Raw genomic sequence first — 23,103 nt, 5'->3', positions numbered from 1 at the left:
TGCATTTACTAAAGAAGATTATACAAATTAGAAAGAAGATAGAAATTCTAAGAGCATACAAATTGAATGTAAATAAGAACAAGAGCAATACATATTTCATTATATAAATGTATAAATCCATGTATCCTTGTTGAGATAATATAATCGGTTAAACGTCTCAATTGGAAGGCATCCTGTTTGGTTTCGTTTTCAAAAAATAACTCTACCCTGAAGATATATTAGCCGTGGATTAATATTAAGATATATGTACCTTTGCACAAATAGAGGTAGCACTACGACTGTCCCTCCTCAGGGGATACATTTTATTTCGACCCTCCTAAGAAACCTTCTTGTATAAAACAGAACCAGCACTAACCTGAATTAGGGGTATATCTTCCATTATTCTAGCAATCCTTGTTGCCAGGATGTCATCAGGACTGTTGCAGCGCTCGAGAATCTTCAGCCTCCTGGAATTCGCGTTCTCGGCGACCACCTGGAGACAGAGGCTCAAAGCGACATCAAACTGCGAGACTCTAGAGATGTACGAGACGAACTCCATCTTCTCCAAGAGAGGGTCCATCTGTGGAGGATGCTGCGTCACGGGAATTCCTTCCAAACCTCTCACCTCCACTCCTCCACACTGCAAAGTCCTGATGTCTGCATGCACGTGGACTGGCAGGGCTGCGTAAATACAAGGCATGGAACAAATGCAATAAGTAGGGCTAGGATTTTGATGCAAATGCATTTCTTTTTGGTAAGGCAGAAACATTGCATAAGTAGATAGGAACGTGTTTTAGACGTAAGTGAATAAATTGGGATGCCTTTGTTAGGGCATTTTTTACCCTTCTTGGAGTAAAGGTCATTTTTTAAACTTTTTAAACAGTTTAAGTCATTTTCAGCCTTTTAAAAGTCACATTATGCATTTTTCTACATTTTGGTGAAAGAAGGGGCATTTTACATGCAAATGTAACCCTTTGAAGGAGAGAGGTTCCCGACTCTCTTCTCATTGCCTTCAGCGCCGTTCTGAACGACTGTGTTTGAAGAAACAAAGATATTCTGTTCAGTATTGTTGATGCAAGCTGTTGTGTAACAATACAACTCAAACAATGTGATTTCCCCCTTTATCAGTAAATACATTGTCGCCAGACGGATTATTGTTAAAAAACAAGGGGTAGAAAGTTTTGTGCTCTGTATCGGACATTTTGTCAGGGAAGCAATTTGCACTCTATGGAATTGAAAGTGACTTAACAGCAAGTGATATTGTTCATTTCAAGTACGCTCCTCTTGTGTCAGTGGAAGTCGAGAGAAATTTTTCCATGTACAAGGGTCTCTTGTCCGACAACCGACAACCATTCATTTTTGAATATTTGTATATGATTTTCGTTGTGTACTGCAACTCAGCACTTAAAGTGTAAAAGATGACAAGAAGTGAACTTTCTTACTTGTACTACCATACACAATGAACATGTGCTAGATACTGTAACGTTAATTTGTAATTTGAATTTCTCTTGGTAGTTTATAAATTTCTTTCACAAATCTTTCAGAATTTTTAGGTCATTTTTCTAAGTTTATAGGATATTTTCTTGCACGTATTAGGTCATAAATGCATTTTTTAAAGGTCAATTTTTGGCAATTTTAAGGTCATCAAAATATTAGCCCTAGCAATAAGTATGTTCGAATTTTCATTATAACCTGCCGCAAAATTAGTTTGGTATTGACGCTTGTGAAGCACGTGGAGAAGGCGGGTCTACGTCACTGCGGGACGGTGGGTTGCTGGCATGCGAGCCAATCAAAATCTTCCCAGTGCTTCACCCAAGCCCTGGTTACCTGGTAACAGAAAACGTTTGTCTCGGTGTTGCCGCTTTTCGGGCGATTCTTCCTGCGATCAGTTTTCATGTTGTTGCATTGCGTTGATGTGATGTTTTAACCTGTCCGTTTGTTTAGTGCTTATTGAATTTAGAGCATTCTTTGTTATATATAGCGTGTTGTTTTAGTGTGTTATTTTTTTGTACAAAATTTTCTGTGTTCTGCTTCAGTATGTCGTGTGCTTGTGTGAAGAATGTCAAGCACAGGAGGCAATACCCGAGATGACAATGTACTAAAGAGGCCATGCAAGTAGTGTAATCAGGTTCCTTCAAATCAACACTTGGTACGAGGCCTATTAATTTTATTAATTTAAGCACAATAGAAAACCTATTTTGATGATGTTTTTTGTCGATTTTATACTATTCAAATCTGTGTTTTTTCATCTCACACTTCGTACGAGTGTCATAATTTCTTTTGAGTTAAAGTACATAACACCTACACCCACACCCACCTACACCCACCTACACCCACCCACGCACACCCACGCAAATTTACTTTCGGTCTACATCCGGTCTACTTCTATTGCATCGTGTTGCGCAACAAGTTATTACGCAACATTTCGATAGCGCGTAATGGTAAACTATTGCATCATGTTGCGCAACAAGTTATTACGCAATATTATGATGACCCCGTACCTGACGTGTTGTTTTCTGATTGGTTGGTTATGACGTAATGCGATGACGTGGTGTCTTCTGATTGGTTGGTTATGACGTAATGCCATGATGTGTTGTTTTCTGATTGGTTGGATTATGACGTAATGCGATGACGTGGTGTCTTCTGATTGGCTCACTGTTTCGGATGTTTTCAACGCGGTCCGCGCTTAGGTTACTTAAAGGGTTTTCGCATTACAGATCAGTCAGTATCGTGAGAGTGTTTGAAGAGTGCCGACGTGTTGTTGCAGTGCTCCTCTATACATTTTTCATGTGCTAAGCACAGGGTGATATTTTTTACTATATGTACTTATTATTTTCTTATACTTAGTACAAATATATATTTTATATAAAATAAAAATTAGCTAATATAAAATAAAACGTCATGAATATTTTTGAGTTTAAGAAGCAACAACATAATCAGCCTGTAGAGAGAATTCCAGTAAACATGGATGTATTTAGAGAAATTTATCATCAATTGAAAGGGTTACTTCTTGTCCACTTGAATAGTATTTGGTCTCATGTTGACGAGGATACTGGAAAGCACTTATTTGTATTTAATAATAACTTATCATCATATAAGTTCCCTGTTAGTGGGAAAATTCAAACAAACGTTTCTCCACCAAATGCTGCAGTTTTGCACATAGGTCGAAATTTGTATAGAATTAAACATAGTACATTACTTCCTGATACGTCTTATGATGTGGAAGCTGGTGAATTTTTGTATGCTGAGATAATTGGAGAGTATGATAAATTGATTCCTCTGTTTATCGAAATAAGAATAATCTATCCTCTTATTAATATATAAAATACCTAAAAACAAAAAAACCATGGATATATTTGGCAATAGAAGGCGACAGGAGATTCCAGATAATTCCAGCGAGATTGCTAGTTTAGATGTACGTCTAAAGAAACTGAAATCAGATTTACTCATATTACAGAATTCGCTAAATCTAAATATTCAAGCAGAGATTACAAATCTTCAAACTCAACTGATTGATCCTATAGTAAAAATTGATGGATAACTCAAATCTTTGCTTGAGAAATATACTAATTTAGCTTCAATAGATAATCTTCGGAACTTAGAAGAGAATATTGCCAACTTGAAAAAAGAACTTGATAAATTTAGACAAATCCAGAGAACGAATACCGAACAGCTGAAACAGCAATTAAATGACCAGGCAAATAGTATTCGTACTGAACTGCAAACCATTATCCAGAATATCAAAACTCAAGAAGAATACGAGCAGGTAAATGCTAGTATTGCTAAATTGCAAGAACAGTTTCAATCTTCCGAAGTTCCTACATTGCAAAGTATCAAATCTGAATTACAGACAGATGAACTGCATACAGCTATAACAGAAGTTTAATCAAAACTACAGACATTGGAAGATTTTACCAATAATTTACCTTCATCTTCTGAATTAAATGCTATTGCTCGGAGCGTTGCCGGCATCAAATTACAGTTGGAGACTTATGAAGATTTTGGGAAGATACAATGTACCATAGCTCACATAGAAGATACTATGGCAACTATGAGAAATGAGCTAACAAGTGTACAGGAAACTCTGGAATCGAAACTGCCTGGCATTACTGATATTATAGCTATAGTTCAACAGCAAGTTACTAAGCTTGAAAGCTTGAATACTGAATCAGAATTATCGCATTTCCATCATCTTATTGACGACATTCAAAGTAAATTAGAGACACTGCAACAGTCTACACCTACGCAGGATGACATAACGCAACTGCAAGAAATTTTGAAAAATGCAGCTAATGAAACAGAACTCGATGCTATAAAATTAACTCTTACTACACTTCAGAATACTGTAGCTGCTTTGCCTACTTCTCAGGAAATCAGAGCTATGAGGAGAGCAGTACATCGAATTTTAAAATCTGAGGATATTAAAAACATTCAAGCAGAAATTGCGCAAATCAGAGAAACTGTTGCTAGTCTCCCCAACAATCAAATAATTAACGAACTACATGCATTATTTACAGAAATCAGAAGTCAAGTACACGATCTTGCTACCCAGAGTTCTAAATTGAAACTTGTAGAAAATTTACAGGAGATTATTTCTAATATTACGTTACAAATTACTACTCTTGAAGCAAGTCAAGAAACTGCTTTATCAGGTTTTGCTACTCAACCTCACGATCTCAAAGAGGAATGTAAACAACTGTATGTTGATGTAAAAATCAAACCTAGCTACGATGAGTTGGTTTGTACTATCAACAAACACTTGGAACCGGTATTAAGCAGACTAGATGATGTAGATACTCGTCAATTTTATTCTATGGAAATTGTTAGGTTACAAAGTGTTCCAAATGCTCGAGGGCACTGGACGTACGCCAATGCTGGCAATGTTTACAAATTATATCCGTACACTCAGGTACATGAATTTTTTGTTGATGGTAGTTTACGATTTCTGAAGTTTAGTTTTCTAAAACATGGCAAAGATATTGAAGTTCCTCAGTTTACTATAGTGCGAGAAGATGGTATACACAAGGTAGTTCAAATACCTATTGCATACTGGGATGAGTCTACCAATAAATATGTATAAAGTACATGACCACGAACAATTATCAGTTTTTGATATTGAAATTGGTGACAAGCTAGTTTTTGACATAAAGCGGTTATACCCTGAGGACAATCCATTTTATGCAATATTCTCACTTCGAACTCGATGTCAAGACAAGATATAGTTCATGAATTACACAAACCAGCCCGTCGCAATTACAAGCGATTAAGTGTAGTAGCAAAAGGTGTAAATGAATTCTTCCAGGCTGATCTGATTGAGATGGCTCCTCCAAGGGGGACTTTAAAAAATTTGGATAAGATAAATCATGGTTACAAATATATGCTTACAGTTATTGATACCTTTAGCAAATATGCATGGGCTGTTCCCCTAAAATCCAAGACTGGTACTTGTGTTACCGAGTCGATATTTAGTAAGGGAAGGATACCAAAATATTTACAGACAGATAGAGGGAAATAATTTTACAATTCTACATTTACTAAGTTAATGCAACAACATAATATTGAACATTATTCTACCTATAGTGATCTGAAAGCTAGTATAGTGGAATGATTCAACATAACATTAGAAAATCGCATGTGGAGACAATTTACTCTACAGGGCAATTATAAGTGGGTGCAAATTTTACCCGAGCTAGTTCATGATTATAACGATACAGTACACAGTACTATTCACATGAAACCTGCTGAGGTAACCAAGTCTGATGAGCAACGATTGATTTCTACTGTTTATTGTAAAAAGTATACATACTCTACCAAGAATCCAAAGTTTAAAATAGGGGATCAGGTAAGGGTCAGTAAATATAAACAGTTATTCGAGAAGGGTTTTAATAAAAATTGGAGTACGGAGTTATTCTCAGTTGTTCAAGTTTTACCAGGGAATAGAAATACATATATCATAAAATATAATCATAACAAAATATTGAAAGGGAGATTCTATGAAGAGGAACTTAGTAAAACAAAATATCGAGATACATACCTAATCGAGAAAATATTGAAGAAGAAAAATAATAAATTGTATGTGAAATGGTTAGGTCTGCCAGACAAAAGTTGGATAGAAGCAAACCAGGTGATTCTTTGACACCAACATGGAATGTGGTACAGCGTTTACCAGATGTAGTGGAAACTAATAAAAAAATGGAGAGTTGTTACCTGATAACATAAGATGCCTCATTGCAGGCCCATCCGGTTGTGGAAAAACCACTTTGCTGGTTGATAATTTCTTGCTTGCCCCCAATTGGCTAGATTGGAAAAATAGACACTTGTATGTATTCTCAAAAAGTTTAGAACAACCGAAATACCAAGAACTCATGAAGCTGTACGAGGGACTGGGCATAGCTACATTTGCATCAACAATAAAACCTCTAGACCAATGTTTGAGAAATTCTCTTGTGGTATTCGTTTATGTTATTCTGGAAAATCAGAATGAAATTAGAATTTTTTTTACACAGGGTCGTCACAAAGAAATAGACTGCTTTTATTTAGCTGAAACGTATTCCAAAATTCCTAAACAATTACTACGAGATAATACAAACTTAATCTGTTTGTTTCGTCAAGATCATACTAATTTGAAACATGTATACGATGATTATGTGGGAGGAGACTTAAATTACAACCAATTTTCAAAATTCTGTTCATCTTGTTGGAACAGCGACGATTTTGGATTTGTCACTATCGACATGACTCGTAAACCTAACAATGGTAAATTCAGAAATAAAATCAACGACTTTTTAAACGTTGAAACGATATAAAATAACCATTAATCAAAAAAATAAATATGACGAAACAAAATAGAAGATAATTCGAAATTACGAGAGTACTTGTCCAAACGTTTCAAAGGTTGGACATCAGATAATCGAGGTTTTTACGAACAACACAAGCGTCAAGACCAACCTATTATCGATGCAATCAGTGGTCTTGGTAAAGAGATTAAGAGTGTGACAGAACAAAATAAAAACTTCATCAATGAATTGGTACCTTTTACTGCTAAAAATTATGCAGATTTCCCTCCTACGCCATTATCCAGCATCCACACAACTCTGGTACTTAAGGAACCACCTGCTAAAACAGCTATAGAAGAATCAGAAAAATCGAGTTGGGTCCCCTGGCAAGGGATTACCTGAGTACTGGAAAATTCGAAAAAGATTAAGTATTTGGTTTGTATCCAACTATGGAGGGAAATGAAGGTGTGGTATGGATAATTGCCAAATCTAAAGTTACATTCGAAGGGGATAACATAAAAATTAATTTGCGTGGGAGAAACAGCTGGTCCAGATATCCTGGTACCGTAGGGCTATGGGAGCTCGTTACCAAAAAACAACCAAAAAATTTTACAGAAGATGATTATCAAAGTTACTCTGAAATTTTGACACTCTCTGATGCTTTGTACCAAAATACCAATGCCAGTCAAAAGCGTGTGAAATCGAGCAGCGGGGATAAATACAAAAATCTGATTAAACCTATCTGGAATCAACTAAAAACCGGTAGTGGTCAGGAAGCATGGTACAGTGATTGACAGGATTGATTGCCCTGGAATTACATCCACTACAGTGAGAACATTGAAACTGTCCAAATCAGAGAGTGCATATTTTAAAGTTGGTGGGTTCGAAGCTGGAACAAAACTTCGAGCAAAAAGTCACACAGTACTGTTTCCCATGAGATTTCTATTTGGATTTTTCTCTGATTATAAAGAAATTATGTGGAAAGGTGGTTTGAGTGTCATATTTCGCAGAGCACCCAATGATCATAATGCTATCATGAGATACAAAACTTTGAATGCAGATGGAACAGCTAATGAGGCCAGTTTACCCGAAGCTGCGAAATGTGTGATCCAGTCTATGGAGTTGCGAATGCCTATAGTTCAATATGAATCAAATTATGCTCTCAAATACAAAGCCAACATTTTGAAAAATCCTCAAATTCCGATACAGTTTTATACTTATCAATGCATTCAGAGGTCAGCGGAAGGTAAATTGTTTGAATTTGATCTTACTAATCAGTTCCAATCTTTGCAATATGACATGCCAGAGTTTGTAGCTGTGCTGTTTCAAACAGGGAGAGATGACAATCAGGAAAAAGATAGCAGCCAGTTTGATAATTGTAAAGTTAAAAATGTGTATCTGAAGAATGGCAAAAATGAAGTATTTCCTCGTGAAAATTACAATTTAAATATTACAGAACAAGATTATTTAAAATTATATGAAGCTTATAGTGCATTTAAAAGAGTAACTGAAGGTAACATAGATATGTATTATAATCCAGATGAGTTCATAGTTCACAGACCAATGTTTTTAATAAATGCATAAAAAAGAAAATTGGTAGTTATAAATGATCGAACTAATATTAAATTTTCATGAAACTCTACCTAAAAATACAATATGCAGTGCAATTTTAATTGTGGAGAAATCATATATTTATGATGTAAAAAATGAAAGAGTGATAGAAAAATTTTAATAGGAGAGAATAATATATAAGAAAATAAACTACGTGTAGATTTTTTTGTTATTTTCAAAATTTTGGTTTGATGTTAGGTTTTTTTCACATGTGTTGAGTGCAATTATTATTAACTTCTAAACTAAAGTGTCCCCAAGGCAAAGTATGGATTCCACACTCGAGAATACACCTCTTGTAGTCGTGTGGATCCAGGGCTACTTTTTTTATTTTATTTGTTGTAATCTCATGGTTTGAGCTTTGTATTCTATTATCCTCTCGAAGTATCCTCGACTGTGAATAAAGGCAACGAATATAATCCTGAAATGTTAGTTTCTTTTTGACGGTATCTTTGCACGTTCCTTTTGCTTTCTTCGTGACGCTGCTTTCTGTTCTGAATGTATACATCTTCGAACGCAAACCAGCAAACTCAACAATAATATCACCGTTACACTCATCTTTTAATTTGCCGAGAACCTTCTTGTTGTGGGAAGGAATTCCAAATCTGTTATTTTGAGGATAGGAAGAAGTGTCGAAATATCCAAGCATGGAATGATGTTTAAGATCTTCGTAGAGGTTAGGTGTTTGTATGTCATAAATAAAACTATCGGTGTCTATGTACAAAATTGACAGCTTATCATTATAGAAAGGTTTCATAATATTATAATGAAATTCGAAATTTGACAAGTCGAGAACTGTTGCACCAACGTAAATAGGTTTTCTGAATTTTATTAATTTTATATCTAGATTAAAAATTGTTAAATTCTCGTTGTACATTTTTCGCGATTTGAATCTAGGATCAGATACCAATTTTCTACATTTATTGTTATCTGAAACCAATTTTATGTCTACATGCTTTCTGACGTTCTCCATCGTTTTTCCATAAACGGCATTATTCATTAGTTTATAAAAATCTTTGTCTAATTCTGAAATGGCAGCTGTTCTGTATCTCGTGTTGGTCTCAATATAAGATTTTAACCATGGAGAGTGTTTGAACTTGAGAATTCTTCTCACATTTACTACCTGAACACCCTTCCCAATCAAAAACTGGAGATTCTTGTAGTGGACGACATATCTCTCTTTTCCTCCAGAGTTAACATAAGCTTGCTTTGATTAGAATCAGGTGGATATTTAATTTCAGGAGCCGAAGGTAAATCGGAAAAAGTATCATGCAAATTATTTGGAAATTCAATGTCTACCTCAATGAACAGACCAAATTCACGATCGTCGAAATAATTAATGTCAATTGAAATGGGATTTATCTACTCGAATCCTCCGTATGGAAGTTTTTGTATCATTGCGAACCCGTAGACATTATTTACGTCAGCGTAAAATATGTAATTCGATGTCGATTTGCATCGTATTGATTCCCAGACATGTGAATATTGTTTGCCTTTGCGTGTCTCTGCGAGCATTGAACCGTCCCCCCACGTATCCCCCTTTCTATAAAAAGTAACATGTCCACATCCGATATCAATTTCAACTTGAACCTGGTCTGGAGCAACATAGCAGACCACGCCAAACCAGGAAGACTGTAGAAATATGCTGGATCTAATTTATAAATATTTATAGCTGTTTTTCTGAATACCTGAAAACATCTGCAAGTATTGTTATGTCTAATTTGAGATATGCATCGTGATAATCGCCAAGAGTATTGCATCTCACTTCCTTCCATATTAATTTCGCATGTTCGTATTCTTCATTCGTAATTCCGGTTTTTTTCAGTTGACTGAAGAATTCTTTTTGAGGTGGGAGAGTGTCATCGTCAAATTTAGATTAATCGGTTACATATTCGTAAGGATAAATGCGTTTACGTTTAATCAGTTCTAGGTGTATGTTGGGAAAACTAGCTTTTGTAATTTTAAATTGTTCGTCAGTAAGTTTACTCGCTAAAGCATTGAGACTTGCCGATAGGAATCTGTAATAATCTAGAAACCTCATCTCTATGATTTCATTCGTTCCTGGAATTTTAACTTTTTGACTTATAGAAATATAACGCTCTTCGTTTTGAACAAGAATATCTATTTTTTGCATATCGTATCCAAGATTTCTAATTAAAAAGTGGAAGTCGTAATTGGATCCATTGTAAAAAAATATTGGTACGAATTTGGGCTTCTGGGTCTTGAGGATGCAGGTGTTACAGATTCCACTAATGTAGTTTCCGGTGAAATGATTATGGTGAAATTCTTTCCGATTCTCATCCGTGAAATGTTGATCACAAACCGGACACGTTTCAATGTTATTGTAAGATTGAAGTTCATCGCTGGATAATGGAAGTATTGATTTCGATTGGCATAAGAAGCTGCCAATGTTCTCAACCTCCTCCACCATCTTTTTAAAAAAGAGTTCAATAACATTCGGTCCGCGATATATATATGGTTTATCTATCCAATCCTGCCAAACAACAACATATCCAAAACTATTGGGATCATGAAACTGGTACGGTGTTGTGGAAGAAAATTCGGGATCCGGATCGCAATAAGACAATGGTTTGAGAAAAGCCTCAAAGTCTGCAATGATAATGGCCGGATGTTTCAACAAGGCCTTGTGCATTTTAAATTCTTCGAATTCATTTGCTTTGGGCATCAACATGCGAGCAGGTCTGTTGACTCCACAGTAGATTTTATGTTCAACAAGTTTTTGTTTGGCAATTTCTTGATTTTGGAAATGTTGGTAATTTTGTTGGTCACGATCCTCGAATACGGTTAAACACCTTGGACAAACTTCGATGTGTGCACGATGCTTGGTTGTTTGGCTTCTGACTAAGCGGGAGAGTGAACGAATTAGCGTATAATGATGAACATCATCGTTAGCAATAAGAAGCAGATTGATTTCCACGGCTTCGTCATCAACAATATTAGTTATCCTAACGGGATTCACAAAATGCTTAACTGAAGTATACGAATATATATTTATAGCTAATCGTTTTCCTTCTCCATTTCGTACCCTGTTTTCAAACTTTGTTACGTCAGAAATAGCAACAGGGTATTTGATGCCTGTCATAGCATATTCAATCTCATCGTTATATTTCTTATAGTGACTAACCTGTTCCGGATGATTTGAACAATTAATCGGGTGAAGTGCCGCTAAAATGCACCACATAAAACACTTATTGTCGGTGTTATAAATGTTCAGCACATCTCTCTTATGCTGAATTTCTACCGGAAGTGGAACATAGCTTGAAGCAGAAAAAGGTGTGAATTTGTTTACATAAGCGGTTAATCTGTGAGAACTTCCACATAAAGACCAAACTGATCCCTTATCCTCGAATTCATCGTGTTTCCTAATCAATTCACTAGTATGACTAGAATAAAAAACATTCAAATTATCAATGTCTGCCAAATAAAGAACTTGGTTTTTCGTTTTGTGAAAAAAAATATTTCTTGTAACATTGGTTTTCTCATATTCACAGATTAGATCAACATATACTTTTATGGAGTTGTTTTCCAGTTTATTTTTCAAAAACTTTATGATAGATGTTTTAATTTCACTCAAGAAACTAGAAATATCACAGCCTGGTTTCAAAGTAAAAAGAAAATCCAGGAGTTGGTTGTTGAATGCAGATCTAATCGGCTTTTGGTCATTAGACATCTTAATTTGTTTGGAAGTAGAAGCTTCAGTTTCAGGATGATCAATTTTTCTTTTCAATGTTCCATGTCCGGTTGATGCCTTGCAAATTTTCAGGTGTTTACTTAAATGTGCAATGCTAATAATTTTTCCTCATTGAGGACAAGGCTTAGTAGGTAACGAACGATTTATTTTCGAACCTGTTTCGCTACATCTTGCCCTATGCTTGCTAATATTAGTTTTGGAGATTGATTTCCCACAAATAGCACATTCGATGAAATTGGTAGATGACATTTTTTTTTAATATGCTTTAAGTAAATAACAATAAGACGCACAATCAACTCAAAATTCAATAAATTCTATTTACTAGGAAAAAAAACATTTTTAAACTTGCGATAATTAATAGAATGTAACTTAAAAACAATAGTTATAATTATATTTTTTTTCAGCTCTGGTATTTATATATAAATTTTCTAGGGAAAAAATACAAATTTCAATACAAATACAAATTCAATCTGTGTGAAAGACGACTTGAACGACCTTCAAAATAAAATAATTTTAGTTATTACGATAAAATTTTCAGCTATGTTATTTATACAGAATTTCCGGAGACAACAAGTAACATCTGATCGCACCAAAACTCAATCTGATCGAAATTACTATGAAAAAAAATCACTTGATACACTTTTTAAACTTAAAAATAATAAATAATATGTAGCTTTAAAATAAATTAAATACTTCACTTTTAACAAAAAAATTTATAGAGGAGCACTGCAACAACACGTCCGCACTCTTCAAACACTCTCACGATACTGACTGATCTGTAATGCGAAAACCCTTTAAGTAACCTAAGCGCGGACCGCGTTGAAAACATCCGAAACAGTGAGCCAATCAGAAGACACCACGTCATCGCATTACGTCATAATCCAACCAATCAGAAAACAACACATCATCGCATTACGTCATAACCAACCAATCAGAAGACACCACGTCATCGCATTACGTCATAACCAACCAATCAGAAAACAACACGTCAGATACGGGGTCATAATATTGCGTAATAACTTGTTGCGCAACATAATGCAATAGTTTACCTTTACGAGCTATCGCAATGTTGCGTAAAAACTTGTTGCGCAACATGATGCAATAGAAGTACACCGGAAGTAGACCGAAAGTAAATTTGCGTTGGTGGGTGTGGGTGGGTGTAGGTGTGCGTGGGTGTGTGTGGGTGGGTGTGGGTGTGCGTAGGTGTGCGTGGGTGTGCGTGGGTGGGTGTGGGTGTGCGTGGGTGGGTGTGCGTGTGCATGGGTGTGCGGGGGCGTGGGTGGGCGTGGGTGGGTGTGGGTGTGCATGGATGTGCGTGGGTGTGCGTGGGTGGGTGTGGGTGGGTTTAGGTGTTACGTACTTTAACTCCAAAGAAATTATGACACTCGTACGAAGTGTGAAATGAAAAAACACAGATTTGAATAGTATAAAATCGACAAAAACATCATCAAAATAGGTTTTCCTTTGTGCTTAAATTAATAAAAATAATAAACATCGTACCAAGTGTTAATCTGAAGGAACCTGATTACACTACTCAAGCACTAAAAGAAAAAGGAATTTCTCTCAAAGGCCAAACGCGGGAGATGGTTTGTTCTGAGCGCAAATAATTTGAGCAAGAGAAAAACAATGGGGCTCCAATAATTTTTGTAAAAAAATGTACTGGACAGGACTGCTGCTGCTGTCGGCGTGTCTAAGAACACTGTTGTTACCATAGGGAAAGAAAAATATAATGTGGTAGAAATAAATAAATAAATAATGCGAGGCTTCAAAACTGGAAACGCCAGGAAAGAAGAGGAATATCAGTAAACGCGTGACAAATTTAGATACCTTTCAGCAAGACGCTATTCGTCGCCATATTTACTCTTATTATAGAAGGAAAGATCATCCCACTGTTGGGAAATTGCGCGTTTCGTTCAAAGATTCGGGACTTTTTCAAACTGGGAAAACATCTTTAAGAACAGTCATAAAATCTCTGGGATTCTCATACAAAAAAAATAATGGACGCAAAATAAAGTAAAGTATGGAGACATATGGGGATGTGGAGGTAGGGCTCCACACATTCTCGACCTTGGCCTACGCCATATTATGGAGGTAATGCGGTGATGTGGTTCACCAACCGTCTTTACCCCGGGTTTGCCGCAGGTACTCACTTGGGCTGAGTCGACCCCGGAGCCGCTCAGGATATTTAATTGATTGATTGATGGATTTTTTGTTTTAAGTCCACGTTATGCACAGGAAGGCTAATCGGGACTGGACCTACAGTTTAAAGTGGGATCCGAACCACTGTGCCATGTGCCTCCACCGGGTATCGAACCCGGGACCACTTGATTACAAGGCGACGTCGTTACCACTACGCCATCGGGGAGGTTTGCTAGGAATATTTGAAAAAGTTCCACAAACCACCGCGGGTCTCCAGCGTGAAAGTCAGACACCCCAGCAACTGGACTTTGTGCAATTTAGTTGCGGTATAATTGAAAGATGGTCAGACTTTAACGGAGACTTCGGAAAGAAGTGGTTATTGAAAGTGTATATATTCAATATTTTCTGAACGGATTGAAAAGGTAACCTGTAAACAATGCTCGTTTCGTTAATTCGTTCATGTTGTAAGAGAAATGGAAATGAAGAGAGAAAACAATAAAACATTTCATCATTGTTGTTCCTTTTCATAACACTTTTTCCTCGAAAAGAGCGTCAAACGGCTGCCCTGCGTACCTTACCGCATGATATCGCAACACCGTGACGCGTGTTCCGTCAGCTCTCAATGCCAAACTAATTTTGCGGCAGGTAGTTACGTAGTAAGTCAAAAATTAATACGTACTTTCGCCATAACATTCGTCGGCTCGCGTGCTGAAAGGTGGTACTCTTGTGATTACGTAGCCGAGGTTTCATTTTAATTGCTCCATTTTTATTTCTTTGTAAAAGAGTTAACATGGCCGCTACAGCAAAACATATCGTAGCTCATAAAGATATAATAAATCTAGTTTTCAAGTGGTTCAGGAATCGAAGGGGTACTCAGTCCTGTTATTTCGTTCATAACATCTTTCTAAATTTTATTTACTATAATATCCACTGAAGTCTTACATTTCTATTTTCACTGATAAAAAACAATGAATTGTTTTTCCATTTTAAGTTTTTCCTTAGTATGAAAGGTAGAGGAGGGCGACACCTCACCATGAGCGTCGCCAGAAATTTTTGCAGGGGGGCGGCAAATGATAAAAGTTGAATAGCAGAAACAAAAACAATGAGTGTTATCATGGTTATAAATGTCATTATACAAAAGTAAATATTATAGATTAATAAAAACAAAGTTTATTCAAAATTTAAAAAACATTATTATTATTATATAATTGTGGAGACTTGATGAGCCACCAAACGAGCACAACTATTTTCCATTATTTCTTTTGCATTTTATGCAGTTAGTATCTAAAATGCATTTTGATGTTAACTTTTGCACGTCTCGTTCAAGAAAAGGCTTTAAATGTTAGGGGATTTTTTTTTTCATAAAGTTTGTTGTGTGACCTTTCACCTACAACTGTAATTATTAGAATTTTGAAAACTGTGGAAGCATGGATGAAATGGTAGAATATAACGTTGTTCCTGTATTTTTCACTCAGTGTTTTCGATCCAATGCATTTTTACTTTGATTATTCTGTTCGAACACTAACTAAATGAAATTTTTTCTGTTCTTAACAATAGGTGTAACAAACTTTCGGCTTTCTTGAATCTTTAAATGAAGGATATCAATTTCCAGGAGGGGTCCACCGACATGTTCAACCCCCCCCCTCCCTCCCGACGCCCATGCACCTCACATACATTTTTTTTAATAATAGGATTTTTACAATATTTCTAACATTCATGTACTAAGTTTGGTGGAGAAAGTTTCATTTCTCACTAGTTTTATAAAAAAGGGGGTTTTATTTTTCAAGCAATGAAACGCTGACATTGCATTCTTCTTCCTTTCTTGTGTATGATCTCTTTGACATGGAAATCAGCTGTTCTTGTGGTTGTCACTGGACTTGTAGGGTTTAAACTTGGTAAAACTTCGGTATGGTCCCAACACCTCTCACTCGTTTCTTTCGTCATTTTTAGCGTTCGTACATACTTACCTATTCTGCATTGCGAAAGATTCTTCAAGGTGGTATTTTGCTTTTTCACGAAAATAATTTCAATTTGTGACATGAATAGTAATTATTGTTGTTCCTTATTTCGCTTCCGTAAGACACAATATGGCGAGACAGCTTGACTAGCGTGGTACATCATCATTGGGTGTGCAGTGTTTCCAACCTTGTCAACCGAAAAATGCCCACGAACCATTCACGGATAGCCCCAATTCATGAATAGTCCCAGGAACCATGCACGGATAACCCCAATTCATGAATAGCCCCACGAACCATGAACGGATAGCCCCAGAAACCGAAAAATCCCCCTGAAGCATGTACGCTTACCCCCACAAAACATTCACGGATAGCCCCAATTCATGGATAGCCCCACGAACCATGCACGGCAAGGTTAGGTTAGTTTCGGTTACGTTAGGCAAACATAGTTAAAATTGTCATCTTCTTGCAAAAACGGCGTGGTTGGAAACACTGACTGGGAGTTACGTCATCAAACATTCGCAACCATAGGCGTAGCTAGAACTTTATATTTGGGTGTGCCCAAAGAAAAAAATGAGGTCTTCTACCTTTCTAATAGCATATTTTGCAACACAATCATTTGGCTCTTTAACTGCACTCATGTTTGTAAAGGAATATAAATTCACTAAATGACAGTGTTGAAAATTTCTGAACATATGTAGTAGAAAAAATTCAAATTGCATAGAAATTACACACACACAAAATGCTCATAAATGTTACAAACAAATACATCAAAATACACGTCATCTATGACAAGAGACGTCTGTCAAAAGGTACAGTACAATGTTCTTAAACTCATCAATAACTTCATTTACATCAATAGACGAAGCTTTTTCCTGTTCCACAAATAGCAAGAGCAGGGCTTCCAATCTATCCTGCTTCTGAGTTGCTCTTAATTTAGTTTTAACTTGGGAAAGCTTGGAGAAAGCTCTCTCTCTCACGTGTAGCTTGTGACAGGTATAGAAGAAGGGCGCTGCAGTACAGAGTAGAATGCAGTAAATATCTTCTTTCTCCAATGACATCAAAAATCGAAAATCTATAGACACCAGTTTCATCAGCGATAATGCACACGTTTGTACCAAGTAATAATGACATTTTCAACTTCTTACAAACTGTCGCTTATTTTCTCTCTTATTGAAATATCTGTCTTTAATTCTCTTCGATAAAGCAGCCCATTAGGGTGTGCCTAGGCACACCCGGCACACCCCGTAGCTACGCCTATGTTCGCAACATTTAGTTCACGTAGTGCAAGAAAATGAAAGGAACGACAATTGTGCGTCGGTGAGATATTTCTGTTCAAAAATACATGATTTCCCGGTGAAATAGATTCCACGATGAAAGAAAATACCTACACAAACTTCTAAATGAGTAGTTTCTTGTGTAAAAATGAAGAAATCCGTTGGGAACGTATCGAATTTTTACCTTAAACTTTTTTTGATGTTCCCGTCAACAGAGTTATTCATATATTTTATATAATTGTAATTTTATTTTTAAATGCTTTACCAACTGAATAATTCTGCTTGTGTATTGAGTAAAGATGGATCTGATAAAAAGGGAAGAGGTGGTTCAGTTGGTAACGCATCTGACTACCATGCTGAAAGTCTCGGGTTTGATCCCCGGCCGGTTCAAATCCGGTAACTTTTCTAACGTTGGAAGCGGCCCCGGAGCCCACCCAGCGTCGAATGACATGGGTACCTGGAGGAGACCCTGGGTGGTAAAGGCGGTCAGGGGCATGATGCTGATCACATCAACCCCACTCACGACCGGATCAAAAAAGTGAGGGCGTTACCCCCACACCAATATACGCCTTCATGGCGTGGTGCTAAGCACAGGGGAGCATTTTACCTTTTTTTATACATTTAGTATGCAAAACCTTTGTATAAATGTGTAGGGGTGAGTATAAGAAAATAATTATAAAACACATTTCATGTAAACAATTTTCAGTCTCTACTATTAAACTTCTGAAATGGCACCGGTGTGCGTGCATATGTATGTGTGTGCGTGCTTCTAAAGTTTGAGCTCTTATTCTCCCACAGGAAGTCAATTCTAGAGACTGTCATGCATGTAGGTAATGGTGTATCTAGAAGGGTGCGTCATATCACCACTCGAGGTTCTGGGTTCGAGTTAGGATCCATGGCATTGATTGATCGATTTGTTTCTTTTTGTGTGGACATATCAGCACATAGGGTATTTTTGCCCGTCACACAATACCGTGATAAGTAAAAGAAACTTGAGGCCAGGCCACTAACAAGAAAATTCAGACTGTCTATTAAAAACTTCGGCATTCAATTTCTAAAACTCACTCATTCATTACTTAGCAAGAACTAAACCTATACTGTTTCCGAAGATAAAATCTCATCACCTACAAAAATCTGAGGCTGTTAAGGAGCGCTCAGCACACTCAAGGACACAGAGATTATCCTGTCCGTGGATTCAGGCGCCAGAGCATATTTTGCCTGCAAGAAGCAGTTACCGGGGTGTACCAAGTGGAAGTGAGGTTGGCTTTTAGGCGCCGTACCAGAAGATCACCCCTAAGACCGACTTTAGACGAAAGCACGACCCGCGGTCTGACGAAAGTAAGCCCAGTGTCGCCGAGGCTTTGAGCGGGAAATTTGAAGTCGTATACATAATGGAGAAAAAATCGTAATAACTCTGGCACTATGGGACCAAACTACTTCGGATAACTTTTGTTTTGCAGGCAGAACATCAGTGCATGCAACCATGTAAAATTTGGATGCCCCAACCGTTGGGGGGGTTACGGGCGGGGGCTGCATCCCCCGAATTTCAATGAAAAAATCATAAAAATTTGGAGTTTGCCCCCTCTTCTCCAGCTACTTTGGTGAGAAAACCCGAACTTTTGCTTTTTTTCGTTCGCACTTGCATCTTGTGTAGCTACTGTGAATCTATTTGTTCCCTGTTGACTCGTCTCTTTGTGGAAATATGTCCGGAAGGAAACGATTGTGCGTTAGGGAAATCCATGAGCTGTTATATGATACGAACTGTTTATTTTGAGGCCTTTCCTAACAGAGGAGGGAAGGGAGCCTTTGCAATCGTTTGTTTTGTCTATACTTCTGGATAGACGCACGCTTCTGGCCTCTGGCTATCGTCAAGCTTCATTGCATTTCTAACATAGAGGCGACAGAAAGCTGACACCGCCAAACCTCATCCAATCCCCTCTCTCCTTGCCCTACCCCCCCCCCCCCGCCACTACTTCAGCTGGATCATCAGGTCAAAACACAAAGAAGAATGTGTGCCTTATCAGTACTAAATCACAGCGTTGGAAGCTTGGAGGAAAACAGCATCGTAAATACCAAGCATTCATTGTGTCTGTCAAGTGTCGAGCCAACACGTGTTTGGGTGAGCCCAAACACGTGACATATTCCGAGAAAGGAGGGGAGGGGATTTGGAATTTTCGTAAACACATGTTCCCGAACTAACTGTCAGTGTTTCAACCTCAATATACAAATATAAGTGTGGAAAACCCTCTATAATTGTACCTAAAGCTGTTTGTAACATATGTGTTACAGAGTCTACAAGGGACATACTTTTTGGGTAACATATGTGTTACGTGGGCGGACTAAAGGTTAACATTTTTGCTAGCATAAATGCTATGTAAATGCATCCAAAGATCTCAAAGAAGATGGTACTTTACACGGAAGAATTTCATGTAACTTTTCGGTTAGCTTTTGCAATTACAATATATAACATATACAGCATGAAAGGCACGTTGAGTTACACCACCTATGCTGAGTGCACGGTGCTTACAATTAAAACAACTAAAATATTCTTCCATACGTTAACAGTAAACATTGTAAAGTATGTATTTAAGCAGCGCCATTGTTTTGTACCTAATTACGTTTTATACGAAACGTTATTCCTCTCGGTTCAATAGTTATCGGCTTTTAAAAATGTGAAGTGATACATTGTATACATCTCACGCGGCCACCATTACAACTGCACTCATGACCTAGAAGTCGCTTCTGATTGGTTACGCTACGAAAAATGATTCGGACCGAGCCTATCCTTGAGAAATGCCATGAAAGATGCCATGGCATCTGAAATGGCATAAGATTTCTCACTTTACACGGTAGCATTTTGGTCATGGCATAAATGTTGAGAAAAATGCTAAGGAAAATGCTTTCGTCTAAAGAGGGCGTTAGACCCCAGGTCCCAGGTGTTTCCTTTCCTTCATCTATTTCATATAATCGTTATTCATTCTCGTCGTTACGATCAGAAAGTAGAACAGCGACGTTAAACAAGAAAGTACGAAACATGGGTGCCCTTTGATTACTCCTCTATGGAGTAATGAGACATAAGTCTTACCGTTGCCAACAGCAGTCAGTGCTTGGTGCCTTCTGGGGTCGATGGAAACTCTCTGGAGTCTGGTTGGCAAGTACATCCTTCTGATGTGGTCCTGGAAGAGAGTGAGGTGGAGGGCGGTGTCCAGGAGGACGGTCCAATTAGATGTAGCCTGGACCTCACCATAACGACCTGTAAACAGAGAAAGTTAGCTTATTACAATTGTATCTGTGGTATTATCTCTTGGAGTAGTAGGAAAGCTGATCTTTGACACAACCAGTTGACAACACCACCGCCAGAGCTTCGTTGGCGTGTATGCACACAGAAAACTAAATGCATCATATCGATTGATGCACCAGAATGCATCGGTTGATGCACTAAAGTGTGTTTTATGGCTTCTTCAAAGAATCAGATTCACATTTAATGAATTTGGGTGCATTTTTGTATGTCGTGAAAGAAACACCGAAGTGCATCATTTGGTTCAAGTGAGGATTCCTTTCAGTCGAGATGCACTTCAATGCATCAGTTGATATTCCTTGATGCACCTTCCTGCATCTTTTTGGATGATCCACTTAAACGTTTGGTCTGAGCTACAGAGTTTATGTAGCTCAGACGAAACGTTTAAGTGCATCATCGAAAAAATGCATTCTGGTGCATCAACTGATGCATTGAAGTGCATCTCGACTATAATAAATCCTCACTTGAATCAAATGATGCACTTTGGTGTTTCATTCACGACATACAAAAGTGCACCCAAATGCATCAAATGTGAACCTGATTCTTTGAAGAAGCCACAAAACACACTTTAGTGCATCACTCGATGCATTCTGGTGCATCTGGTCGCTATGCACACTTAAAAATAAATGCATCATTTGAAGCAAATGAAATCCATATAGTGTGTAACTCAGACCAAGTGTTTAAGTGTATCTTCGAGAAAGATGTAGGAAGGTGCTCAAAATACACCCTTGATGCATTAAAGTATAGATCGGAATGGGAAGATAGTGCTCAGTTACATCATGCGATGAACTTTGGGGTTACTTTCACAAATGATATGGAAAAAATCATGAAACTATAAACCTGTTTCTTGGCAGCAAAGGACAAAAAAATACATTTTGTTGTTTCAAATAGATTTGATGCATTTATTTTTTTATGCGTAACTTTAGGAGAGACTGTCTCAAATTTTATCAAACTCGCGGTAAATAACATTTTTTATCTGGAATACGAGGGTGGTTCAGCATGCTCCGCCCCTGACCCATTTCCAGTGATAGTAGAGACCTGTAATTTTATATGTAACATTGCTCATTCTTTAGACTAATATCCACAAAGTTTCAAGAATTTACAACAATTTCTCTTTTCGTTACACGTTGATGATCAGTAAGAAGTGTAGCCACATGTGAATCAATGGAAAAATCTGAGGTCCGAGCAGTGATAAAATATTTACTCAAGAAAAATCTAACACCCAAAGACATCCATGCAGATATGGTGGGAACTCTTGGAGACTCTAGCCTTTCATATGATCTAGTGAAGAGATGGTGCCGTGAATTTAAATGTGGTCGGCAGACCTGTGAAGATGAGCATGGTGGTGGCTCATCTTCAATGGTGACCACAGCAGAAATGATTACAAAAGTGGCAGACCTGTGAGTGACTGTCCGCCATATAGCAGACACATGTGGCATCTCAACTGGCAGTGTGCATTCAATTATTCATCATCATTTGTTAATGAAAAAATCTCTGCACATTGGGTCCCGAGAATGCTGACGGTCAACCAAAAGAGAACACGTCGTGTGAGAAGTCAGAACCTGTTGCGGACAATAAAGGCTGACAAGCCAAAGTTTCTGAAGAGATTTGTTACAATGGATGAAACGTGGGTTCACCACTTCGATCCCGAAAGTAAACGCCAAAGCATGCAATGGAAACACCCCCATTCTCCACCCCAAAGAAATTCAAGGTTCAACCATCAAAGGGCAAAGTGATGGCATCTGTGTTCTGGGATGCAGAAGGAATCCTTTTAAAAGATTATCTCCAACAGGGAAAGACAATCACAGGTGTTTATTCAGCAACCCTAATTGAAGAATTACGTACTGCCATCAAGGAGAAACGCCATGGAATGTTCGCCCGTGGTTTGTTGTTCCATTGTGACAATGCTCCCGCCCACACCTCCCAAGTTGCGGTGGCTGCAATTCATGTAGCAGGGTTCGAAATTGTCCCTCATGCCCGTTATTCTTCAGATCTGGCCCCCAGTGACTTCCACCTGTTCCCGAACATGAAGAAACACCTTTGTGGAAAACATTTTGCCATTGATTCCGAGGTTATGGATGTTGTGAATGCTTGGTTGCAGGACCAACCAAAAGATTTTTTTCTGCTGGGATTGAAGCACTGGAAGGCCGATTGAAAAAGTGTGTTAATGTTGCAGAGGACTATGTTGAAAAGTGACAGTGATTTGGTTTTCCTACGAGGGTTCCTTCTATGTCAGGGGCGGAGCATGCTGAACCACCCTCGTATATGATGTCGTAAAATTGGAAATTGACACATTTTGAGTTCAAAAATAACCGACCTCCGTGAGCAAGGGTCTCGGGTTTGAATCCCGGCGTGTGTA

The 23,103-nt window shown here is 37.7% G+C and overlaps 1 protein-coding gene across 1 annotated transcript in view; it reads right to left on the bottom strand.

The window, feature by feature from the left end:
• LOC145999576 (fatty acid synthase-like) overlaps positions 1 to 23,103 on the bottom strand; it is a 99,625-nt gene that overhangs the window by 47,123 nt on the left and 29,399 nt on the right. Inside the window, exons 12-13 of the mRNA XM_083136600.1 lie at positions 20,532 to 20,699; positions 356 to 660 (exon numbers count right to left, since the gene is read on the bottom strand). Of these exons, the coding sequence (XP_082992726.1) occupies positions 356 to 660; positions 20,532 to 20,699 (473 nt within the window). The remainder of the gene's footprint in view (positions 1 to 355; positions 661 to 20,531; positions 20,700 to 23,103) is intronic.

The sequence above is a fragment of the Lepisma saccharinum genome, chromosome 15, assembly GCF_977018435.1.
Source record: "Lepisma saccharinum chromosome 15, izLepSacc3.1, whole genome shotgun sequence".
Taxonomy (NCBI): Eukaryota; Metazoa; Arthropoda; class Insecta; order Zygentoma; family Lepismatidae; genus Lepisma; species Lepisma saccharinum.
The sequence above is the reverse complement of the archived record's forward strand: the minus strand, read 5'-3'. Positions and strand labels throughout refer to the sequence as shown.